This window comes from Musa acuminata, chromosome BXJ2-5 (genome assembly GCF_036884655.1).
Source record: "Musa acuminata AAA Group cultivar baxijiao chromosome BXJ2-5, Cavendish_Baxijiao_AAA, whole genome shotgun sequence".
NCBI classification, from domain to species: domain Eukaryota; kingdom Viridiplantae; phylum Streptophyta; class Magnoliopsida; order Zingiberales; family Musaceae; genus Musa; species Musa acuminata.
The window spans coordinates 7,349,493-7,360,618 of NC_088342.1; the positions used below are offsets into that span (position 1 = coordinate 7,349,493).

General features: G+C 39.7%; 3 protein-coding genes across 6 annotated transcripts; all 3 read left to right on the top strand.

The window, feature by feature from the left end:
- Positions 1 to 434: 434 nt before the first annotated feature.
- On the top strand, positions 435 to 2,978 carry LOC103984643 (cytochrome P450 704C1-like). Its single transcript, XM_065108428.1, has 6 exons — positions 435 to 765; positions 1,221 to 1,436; positions 1,539 to 1,826; positions 1,908 to 2,243; positions 2,305 to 2,508; positions 2,603 to 2,978. The coding sequence occupies exons 1-6, from the start codon at positions 475 to 477 to the stop codon at positions 2,780 to 2,782; spliced, it is 1,515 nt and encodes a 504-aa protein (XP_064964500.1). The 5' UTR covers positions 435 to 474; the 3' UTR covers positions 2,783 to 2,978.
- Positions 2,979 to 3,893: 915 nt separating this feature from the next.
- On the top strand, positions 3,894 to 6,400 carry LOC103984801 (cytochrome P450 704C1). The gene is made up of 6 exons (XM_065108429.1): positions 3,894 to 4,230; positions 4,523 to 4,738; positions 4,805 to 5,092; positions 5,180 to 5,506; positions 5,598 to 5,801; positions 6,060 to 6,400. Exons 1-6 carry the CDS (start codon positions 3,934 to 3,936, stop codon positions 6,237 to 6,239), a joined length of 1,512 nt encoding a protein of 503 aa, XP_064964501.1. The 5' UTR covers positions 3,894 to 3,933; the 3' UTR covers positions 6,240 to 6,400.
- Positions 6,401 to 7,073: 673 nt separating this feature from the next.
- On the top strand, positions 7,074 to 10,213 carry LOC135612295 (uncharacterized). Of its 4 annotated transcripts, none has more exons than XM_065108433.1 (5): positions 7,074 to 7,319; positions 7,789 to 8,036; positions 9,298 to 9,478; positions 9,641 to 9,787; positions 9,881 to 10,213. In XM_065108433.1, the coding sequence occupies exons 1-4, from the start codon at positions 7,173 to 7,175 to the stop codon at positions 9,761 to 9,763; spliced, it is 699 nt and encodes a 232-aa protein (XP_064964505.1). In that variant the 5' UTR covers positions 7,074 to 7,172; the 3' UTR covers positions 9,764 to 9,787; positions 9,881 to 10,213. The 4 variants fall into 4 exon arrangements, with proteins under 4 accessions (XP_064964505.1, XP_064964504.1, XP_064964502.1 ...); XM_065108432.1 differs by having other exon boundaries at positions 9,906 to 10,213; XM_065108430.1 differs by having other exon boundaries at positions 9,924 to 10,213.
- The last annotated feature ends 913 nt before the right edge of the window (positions 10,214 to 11,126 follow it).

Genomic DNA, 11,126 nt, shown 5'->3' on the forward strand with positions numbered 1-11,126 from the left:
GCTTCCCTAATTCGAATATCCAAATCTCATGGCTTAGGATCGTGTAAGCACTACGACAAACACTACAGCATCAGAATATCTATGGGCATACAGTAAAAGAAAAGACAACACGGCAGTTTCTATGTTTGTCTTCTTATGGACGACATTGGTTCGTTCGTCGGAATTTTTAGCTGAAACATTGAAGCTCACATGTTTCTCATGAAGTTTGCAATGACAAAATTAGCTCGACTCGGTTGACTGATTCCCCCTCCGTGAAACACACCGCAAAAGAACAATATAGTGGACTAAGAAAACGACAGTGCGGCGGGGGGATTTCCAAAGCAACAGGAAAGAGCCACACGAATCCTCCTTTTTCTTGTACACCTATTGCTTTGTTGTGTCCGACTGTCCGTCAAACACCTGTCCCGCACAAGACACTTCAATCCTTATTTATCGTTGCATTCTCTACAAGCAACATCTTCACTTGAAGCCCCCATGGATTTCTTCTCTAGTTTCGTCTCTCTCGCTGCTGCAGTAGTAGGCCTTTTGTTGCTGGCGACCCGCACCTGGAGAGCCCTCAACAGCAACAGGAAGAGATACCCTCCGGTGGTCGGCACCATCTTCCATCAATTCCTCAATTTCCGAAGGCTTCATGACTACCACACGCAGCTTTCTGTCAAGCACAAGATCTTCAGGTTGTTCTCACCCCTCTGCCACCAGATCTACACCACCGATCCCGCCGTCGTCGAGTACATCCTCAAGACCAACTTTGATAACTACGGCAAGGTATTATTGTAATCTCCCGACTTCAATGACTAGTTCTCATCGGAAACTTAAGCAATTATATTCCATTTTAGTTCAATAATTAATAAAAATTTAATTTCTTATTGAGATTTTTATTATAAATTTTAGGATATCTCTATTGGCAACTGTTTTATTATTTACAATCTCATCTTAATAACTTTTCATATTTCTAAGATATCCTGTGCATGAAAAACATGAATAATCAAATTCAATGATATGAAGATCGAATAGGAGGAAGTGAAAAACAGTTTTTTATATTTTTAGGATTTAAGATATTAAGTTATATACCCAAAAGATGATATTTGTTTTATTAGTTTTTTAATGGTTATACGAAGTAAGGGGTTACCAAAGGGCAATCTCATAAGTTCTATTAATTAAGATAATGACAGCATAAGACTTGGTAGATTAATAATCATGTTTATCCTAATTCGATTCAGGGATGGTATAACTACGGAAACATGAAGGATTTGTTCGGAGATGGTATATTTGCAGTAGACGGTGACAAGTGGCGCCACCAACGAAAACTTGCCAGCTTTGGCTTCTCTACAAAAGTCTTGCGAGAATTTAGTGGTGCTATTTTTAAGCGTAACGCAGTCAAGCTTGCTCACGCCCTTTCTTCCTATGCCACTTCCGATGAGAAGTTTGACATGCAAGTAAGTATCAGATCCCTTCTTGTTCTCAGAGGATCCACATGTATGCTTCTCCCGTTAATCAACAAGTCAACGTAAGTGCTTGTGATCTGCAAACGTCAACAGGACCTGTTGATGAAATCCACCATGGATTCCATATTCAAAATCGGATTCGGAATGGAGTTGAACTGCTTGGATGATTCTGATAACCGCGGAAGTGAATTTGCCAAGGCATTTGATGTTTCGAACGAGTTCATCATGATGCGATACGTAAACGCCTTTTGGAAGGTCATGAGATTTCTCAACATCGGCAGTGAGAAGACTCTCAAGTCAAAAGTCAAATTGGTCGACGATTTTATATACAAACTGCTACGCATCAGGGTGGAAGAAATGTCAAACGAAGGAAGTGATTCAGTGAGTGAATCCTTCAAGTACACCCTTCCTTTTGTGGATGATCTGAGAGATGATTAATCACTCTTTTTGTCATAATTACAGGAAGGGAAAGATGATATCTTGTCGAGATTTTTGGAGGAGAGCAGAAAGGATCCACAAAATATAGATTTAAAATATCTGAGGGACATAATTCTTAACTTCGTGATTGCTGGAAAAGACACCACGGCAGGCACACTGTCGTGGTTCTTCTACTCGATCTGCAAGAACCCACCGGTGCAAGAGAAGATCTATCAGGAAATCAAGGAAGTGATCGAAGCCAGTGAAGATGCAGGTTTTGATGCATTCGCGGAGAGCATAGATGACGAGTCACTCAACAACTTGCACTATCTTCATGCCGCCCTCTCTGAGACACTAAGACTATATCCTGCAGTTCCCCTGGTAAGTCAAAATGATAGAGAACGTTGACTGTTGAAGCACACTAAGTATGTATGAAATGCAGGAAAACAAGGTGTGCTTTGCTGATGACATTCTACCTGGAGGCTACAATGTGAGGAAAGGTGATATTGTGTTCTACCAACCTTACGCGATGGGAAGAATGGAATACCTGTGGGGAAAGGATGCCGAGATATTTCGCCCGGAGAGGTGGCTGGATGATGGTGGTGTATTCCAGCCCGAGAGCCCCTACAAGTTCTCAGCCTTTCAGGTGAGGAAACATCAGGATATTAGGGTTGGGCCTTCTCGAGAAAGCAGCTTGCATGCGTGCTGATCCAAATCTAAATGGCTATGTTTCATCGCAGGCTGGTCCAAGAATTTGCTTGGGGAAAGAGTTTGCCTATAGACAGATGAAAATATTTGCAGCGGTGCTCCTACGCTTCTTCAAGTTCAAGCTTGGTGACGAGAAGAAGGATGTTGAATACAGAACCATGACGACTCTCCACATCGATCAAGGCCTATACCTCCAAGTACTCCACAGATAGAATACGTGTAGCATACTTTCTCCAGAAGTATATTTAAGCCATGTATCTGCTGTAGGGATGTATTTGGAAATCTAACATCGACGAGCAGTATCTAAGGTTTCCCTTAATTTTTCTTGGGTTGACATGGATTTTGTGATTTGTGATAAAGATTTTGATCTTCCATTAAATCACTTTAATTTGTGCTGATTTTTTGATATATTCATTCTGATCTTACTATTTTTTAAAGTTGAAAGGTCTTTCCCCAACATTTATATTTCAAGAAGGCCAATTTGTGGATCCTAAAGCACAATTATAAGCAGCTGACTTTGACTCCGAGTCTACTGGTCGTTTACGAAGGTGATGGCATCACAAAAGCTGGAGGACTAAAGCAAACATTATGAAAGCTGACCCTACTTTTTCTCAGCCAGTCATTGATATCTTTTGTTTTATTTGGGGGATTCGGGCATCAAATAAGTGTTTAGAGTTTTGATCATCTTAAACAGTGATAAAAAAGTTTCTGATCAACGAATCCATATAAACCAACTCACGTCGAGTAATCATAAAGTTTTCTTCTTCCTGCGTGACTAAGCCGTCACATGATGGGTTTTAACACCATTATTACACAATTCACCCACATTAAATCTTTCTGTAACATCTCGACCAATGACTTTACCAATGACTTTTGGGCAAATGTTGGGCAAATGTCTAAAAAAAAAATCTTAAATATTTATTTGGTTTTTCGTAGAGAATCCTCCTTTCAGTTTATTCTCATCGTACCTTTTTTTTTTTTTTTAATTTTAAATAAAATAAAATTATTCCTAAGTTTCGACCTTCAACTCCACCTCATTGACCACTATTGTCATACCCACATTTATCGATTGTGCCCTCGTCTATTATTAGCAATTGTAATTTCTTTCTCGTCTATTATTTGACGAGGGTAAGAGCGACGAATCGTAAGTGGCCACAATCGGATAGTAAGATAAAGGTGAGATTAATTTATTTTTTATAAAATAAAGATTATTATGTGACAATAAAAAATATATATTATGCAAGAGAAAAAACAAAAACTTGTGATTTTTTTTTTATTTTTATTGGTGGCTCCGCTTATCACACTCGGATATCATATGCAGGCTAAATTCCCAACCGACACAGTAGTAGCCGGCTTCTTCACCATGGATTTCTGCCTTGGTTTTATCTCTCTTGCTGCTGCAGTACTGGCCGGCCTTTTGTTGCTGGCTGCCTGCACCTGCGCAGTCCTCTTCCGAATCAGCAGCAGCAGATACCCTCCGGTGGCCGGCACCGTCTTCCATCAAGCTCTATACTTTAGGAGGCTCCATGACTACCACACGCAGCTTTCTCGCAAGCACAAGACCTTCCGGTTGCTCTCTCCCCTCTGCCACCACATCTTCACCGTTGATCCGACTGTCGTCGAGCACATCCTCAAGGGCAACTTCGAGAACTACGGCAAGGTACGCAGCTCGGTCGACAACAAACAATTAGCGGTGCTTCGATCGTAAATCGCAAATCAATGTTTTGAAGAAACTGTTCTTCTTTTCTGTGTTTAATCATAAATCAATTCATTAAAATTTAGTTCTTCAAAGATCTTTGTATCTTTCATCCTCCGTGAACCCTTTTTCCCATCCTTAGTGTCTAATTTAACACAGAAATCAAATCATCGAGACCTTTTTCCTTCTCGTTTACTAAGATAGCAACATGATATAAGAACTCTGTATTAGTAAATATCTACTAATTCTGGTTCAGGGATGGTATAACTACACAAATTTGAAGGATTTGTTTGGAGATGGTATCTTTGTAGTGGATGGTGATAAGTGGCGTCACCAACGCAAGCTTGCTAGCTTTGGGTTCTCCACCAAAGCCATCAAAGATTTCAGTGGTGCTGTTTTCAGAAGTAACGCAGCCAAGCTTGCTCATATTATTGCTTCCTATGCCAACTCCAACGAGAAGTTTGAGATTCAAGTAAGTACCCAAGTCAATTGTGTTCGTCTCCGCAGTGAACTGCTTGTGATCCGTAAACGTCTACAGGGCTTGTTCATGAAATCCACAATGGACTCCATATTCAGGACTGCGTTTGGGGTGGAGTTGAATTGCTTGGGTGGTTCCGATCATGCCGGCAGCGAGTTCGCCAAGGCATTTGATGCTTCAGGTGAGATCATCACGCTGCGGTACATCAATGTCTTTTGGAAGATCATGAGATTTCTGAACATTGGCTCTGAGGAAACTCTCAAGAAAAAGATCAAAGTGGTGGACGACTTCGTGTACAAACTGATACATCTCAGGATTCAGCAAATTTCAAGCACAGCAAATGATTCAGTACGTGAATACATACTTCTATGCACACTCCGATCTCTCTGTTTCGTTTGGACGAATCCACCTTGTTAATCTCTGTTATGACAACAGGCAAAGAATGAAGACATTTTGTCAAGATTTTTGGAGGAGAGCAAAATGGATCCACAAAATATGAGCCTCAAGTATTTGAGGGACATAATGCTTAACCTTGTGCTTGCCGGAAAAGATAGCACCGCAAGTACGCTTTCATGGTTCTTCTACTTGATCTGCAAGAACCCCTCGGTGCAAGAAAAGATTTACCGGGAAGTCATGGAAGTGATTGAATCTAGCGAAGTTGATGCATTTTCGAGAAATATAAACGATGAGTCCCTCAACAACATGCACTACCTTCATGCCGCCCTTTCAGAGACACTAAGATTGTATCCTGTAGCTCCAATAGTAAGTCGATCGAAATAATGTTGATATCTAAATGGTATTGTTCCAAATTAAGCGTGCATGAATGGTGATTGCTGAATCATACACAATGCAGGACAATAAGGTTTGCTTTTCCGATGACATTCTACCTGGTGGCTATAATGTCAGAAAAGGTGACATTGTGTTCTATCAACCTTATGCGATGGGTAGAATGGAATTCCTGTGGGGTGAAGATGCAGAAATCTTTCGCCCAGAGAGGTGGCTGGATGATGATGGCATCTTCCAGCCTCAAAGCCCCTACAAGTTCTCAGCCTTTCAGGTGAGGAAACAGATGAGTACTACAGGACCTTATGCTTAATTTCCATTCTTCTCAAAAGACAAGAGTAGCATATATGCTGGTGTATCGATCATTAACTTCTTCAGGAGAAGGAAGGAAAATTTTAGTAGACTCAAAGCTCAATACTGCATGTTCTACACGGTGTTTAAGCCCTTATATGCCATAACAGTTAGAATGACAGATAATTTTCTCTGGTGATCGAGCTGGTTCATGAGTTCTCTTTGTGTTGTTTCATTCAAGGCTGGTCCGAGAATCTGCGTGGGGAAGGAGGTGGCCTATAGACAAATGAAAACATTTGCAGCGGTGCTTCTGCGCTTCTTCGAGTTCAAGCTCAGTGACAAGAAGAAGGTCGTCCATTACAAAACTTCCACAACCCTTCTCGTAGATGAAGGTCTCAACCTTGAAGCACTCCATAGATAAAACTTATATAGCTACCAATTTGGGCAATGTCATATGGCTCACATTGAACTTGTTGTATGTGAGAATACGCATAGAGTTTCACTCTTCTCTTGCCTATAACAATGTTTTACAATGACTTTGTATTGGATAAATATATTATCTCTGCATCGATACATTTGGTATATCATTTGTGCAATACTTTGTTGCAAGATTAGGTCCACATATAAAAGTTTAATCAGCAAGCATACATTGTAGTTCTTAGGGGAAACGTCATACATCTTTGGCGTCAAAGCAGTTTTTGCTTACCATTTGCTTATGATTTCAGAATTACTATTATAAATAGAGTAATGGCTTTATCTTACCTTTATTATAGAGTTTATCCTATGCTAATTAGTACTGCTAAAGTTTTTTTTTATATGTGGACTTCCATTTATATTTTATGTCTATATTTTTGATATTATAATTATTCTTCTTATGATTGATCGAAGAATTTATACATCCAAAACATTGATTGATGTATCAAAAGATTATCCAATAATCAATATCACCGATAAAATTTTACCAGTGATATTAATAATTAATATCACCTATAAAAGATTATCCAATAATTTTTTTACCGGTGGTTAAAAAAATAATAATTAATAATAGGATATTAGGATCAAATTTCGCTTTCACCCCTCTATTTATTGTGATCGAAGAAATCCTTGCGGAGAAAAAAGAAAGGCAAGTTTATAAGATTCGTGCCGTGCACGGAGACTAAAGTCTCTGATTGCATCTGCCGTTCGATTTGGGGCCAAAAAGGTAATAACGCATAATACTGGGAACATCGGCTAAAAATAGTTGCAACCGCAGACATTAAGCGCAGCATCCGAAAGTGGAATTGGGCGTAATCTGTAATTAGATCCTTATTGGATTTAGATCCTCCAATTTGGAGAGGTGGGAGGACGCAAGGAAATGGCGACTCCCGGCGAGAACGATCAACAGTCGAGGAAGAGGAAGAAGAAGACGGCGGTCGGCAAGGAGATCGGCGGGAGGTGGCCGCCCGTCAAGCCCAAGAGGGATCTCCAGATCAACCGCCTTAAGGGCACCAACCTATTCACGGTTTGATTTCCCTTCACCACCCACGATGAATCTTCCTTTATCTTCTCATGCTCTTAATTGCTTTTTTTTTCCCCTTTGTGCTGTCTTGATTTGTGTTTTGATACTCTTTTTTATTTATTTGCCATGTTTCTTGGATTGTGGAGGGTATTATTAATTGTCTTGAGAAATAATGAATATCAAAAGAAGCCATATATGTGTAGTGATTGTTGTGAATCCTTTACCCAGTGTATTCTACATGAAGAATATCATGTTGTCTAGGTGTACTTGGAGCACTTCACCTACTTTGATTACATGGGACATTGCCAATCTAATACATATTGGTTAATCATGCACCGAACTGAACCATTTAACTATTGAATTACATTCGAGTGGGCATTTGTTGTTTGTCTTAAGAAGTTTTTGGTAACATGAAGAGATGTTCTTTAAAGCACTATCATCAATTGAATCTCCTTTTGCAAATACTTTTCAGATACCAAACTTCTTCACTAGTTCTGAATCAAAGGCCTTCGTTCGAGCTGCGGAGTCTATTGGCTTTATCCACCAAGGAAGCCTGGGTCCAGCCAAAGGTGAAGCCTATAGGGATAATGATCGGATATCAGTCACTGATCAAGGACTTGCTGAAAGCATATGGCAGTCAGGCCTTAAAAGAATATTTGATGATATTAAACTTCAGGGAAAAGTTGCTATTGGTTTGAATCCAAACATTCGTTTCTACAGGTTATGACCGAATCTTTTTTTATGTTTCTTCTATCTTTACATTATTCTGTGCTCTTGATTCTACATTCATTCAACATTAAAAGAAATAAAATGATCTTTCCGTAACCTTAGTAAAGGGTTCCTTGATGTCTGGACTGCCACATTTTGTTTGAAAGAAAAAATGTCATTCATGTCAAAAAAAAAAAAAAAGTCGCAAGAGAGATTAGGCAAAAAGCTTACTGTTGCAGCTTAACAAAAAAAAAGGAGAATCCATTACTTCTACCAAAATTTACCAAGTCACAAGCTTCAGAATTAGCGTTCCTAGGCAGGTGGTCAATTTGAACAACAGATAATTTGGCTAATAGAACTCTAGCATCAGGTAAATAGCTAAAAGATGCCAAGTGATTTCAGCAGTACCGTTTACAAAATTGATAATGTTCAGTGCATCAAGTCGGATCCATAAATTACTCCAGCTTACCCTCTCTGCATGTTTGAGGGCTGCTAAAAGAGAGAGTGCTTCCACAATTATGGGAGTGCAAGCACTACAGTGGACACAACCAACAGGACTGTGTTGCCGGTTGTCGTGAAGATGAGTTCCAATAGCTGTATGGAAGCCAGGCGAAACCATCAGATTCCAGAACGCAGTCATAGTAAGCGTAGTTTGGGTCATAAATGTTAGGATTAGTATCCCTAAACCCCTCAGAAAAATGACTGTCATGAAGTCATTCATAAGAGCCAGTGCTTTGTGTACTAAAAGTAGAGGTTTGGACTGGCAGTTGTGAGATATGACTTTTTGTATTAAGCCATAGACACCAAAGGAGTACGAAATAAGTGAAAGAGTCCGTCTGGAGGTTGTTCTGTCAGTTCCCCTTTTTAACGGAATCCACTTCATGAGAATGTGATTGATGGTGTTAAGCTTTTGATGAAGGATAAGCATGGGATTAGGTTTGGAGAAAGTAGACTGGAATCCCACATTTTGTTCCAACTAGACTTGCAAACATAATTATTCCACAGGATAGAGAGTGATTTGTAGTGTTTGCTATTGCCGTTCAGTTGGATGGTCCAGGATTTGCCTCTTTGGGGGTCTTTGTTTGAAGGAAAATTGTTGATAAAACAAATTAATAGTGAAATACAATGAATGTAGACGTATTGGAGAATTTACATATGAAACCACGAGCATTAGGATATGGTTAAGGTTCTTTACTGGATGTACATAATGCATTTATCATGGCAGAACTATTAGTTATTATGCAAAATGTGTAACTTGTTTTACATTCTTCAGATATAAGGTGGGCCAGCGGTTTGGTCGACATATTGATGAGAGTGTTGACCTTGGAGGAGGACACGTAACACAGTACACCTTATTAGTATATCTCACTGGCAAGGGCAGCAACCACGACACGTCCATGCAATCTCTAGTCGGAGGGGAGACCGTCTTTTATGATCGAGGAATCGTAGAGGAGGTATATATCAACCATGGACTGGAGACAGTAACCTTTCCTATTTCCTTACCACAATGGCATTTACATTTCCTTTGCGATTTCTTGTTCTTAGTGTCATAAATGTCCAGAAATTTAAGAGTGATGTTCTTTATTGTGTTCCATGCTGATTGTTCTTCATTGCAGGTTGCTCCAGAAGAGGGAATGGCTCTGCTCCACATTCATGGAAGCAAATGCATGCTACATGAAGCCCGTGTTGTTACAAAAAACGTCAAATATGTGTTGCGTTCCGATGTGGTTTTTGCCTGATGCATCCAAAACTAGTCCCTTTGGGTAAGGCACAGGCTTACAAAGCTGATCTTTCTCTTTTCTATTGGCTCGAGAGTTAATTTGTTGACCTTCTCCTTTCTATTTACTTCATAGAAGAGTGGTGAAACTGAGTCTTTTGAAGCTTCGGCATGGTTTGCAGGAACAAACTCAAGTTGCTGTTATATTTATTGATCATGCTTATATTGCCTACTGCAAGCGAGAGGATCATAACCTACCTACTGTCTATCAGGCATTGAGACCTGCGGCCAGGGGATCTTTTTAAGAGTGGTGATGTGGAATGCAGATTTAGAGAAATGAAATCTAAGCTGCCATCATGCGATTGTACCCAACGAGACTTATGCCCTTGGCATTACGATTGATGTTTCTCTTGCACAACTTGAGTTTTACACTGTGTAACCTTGCATGGATAAGGATTTTTTTTTATCCCAATCTCTGCCTCTGCTGTCTCGTGTCCTCTTAATCGAAGGCATTTCCCACCCACCTGCTTGGTTGCAGGTCATCTTATGTCACACTTATCCCTCTCCAGATTCCAGATCCAAAGCTTACTCCCAGTACTACAGGATTTCACATCTATTTGATGTGCAAATGTCTCCCATCTCTGATATTCCACATGCAAGCTGAAATGGGGGTACAGCTCATGCTAAGAAGAACATGGTCAAGATCTAGTTCCTGCTCATAAGCTATTTGATAAGGCTTTTCCCTCTTTTTGTTCTTGAAACTGCTGTTCCGACACGAAAATAATATAACTGCAATTTGTGGTAGGAGAAACTTCTGATATAGGGAAATGTGGGATAATATGAAGAGTTAAAACGAAAAAAAAAAAATACTAGAAAATTGTCAAGAAGTTTGGGAGAAAAGAATGGGCTCCAAAAAGAATACCGAGGTTGTGAAACAAAATTAAATTGCTACTAGAGCGAAATTGACAGCCCTGCCAGCGTATGTTATCTAAAACAAGCTCAACTGTTCTTTCGAGTCATGTCTCATAGTTCAAAGCAGCAGAAGCTTGGTAAAAGAATGAAACTCCTATCGACAGGGCTGCAGTCGGATATTACAATTTTATGCATGCCTTCTTTTTTTTTTTGAGAAGATGTGAATGACTAATAACCCATAGAAAAGAGAAGTACAAGAATTTGCAATGTCTCTTCACTGAAAACATGAAGGGAATCATCCATCAATCCAAATTGGTGACATGTAGCTTCTCCTGTAGAATTAAGGATACCTAATCAGCACATTAGCATATCAACAAGGATCACCTTCTTGTGCCTGCTATGTAGATAATTTTTGTACATCCAATTTCCAGATATAACTCATACCTATGATGTCACAGGTCAAACATTGATGA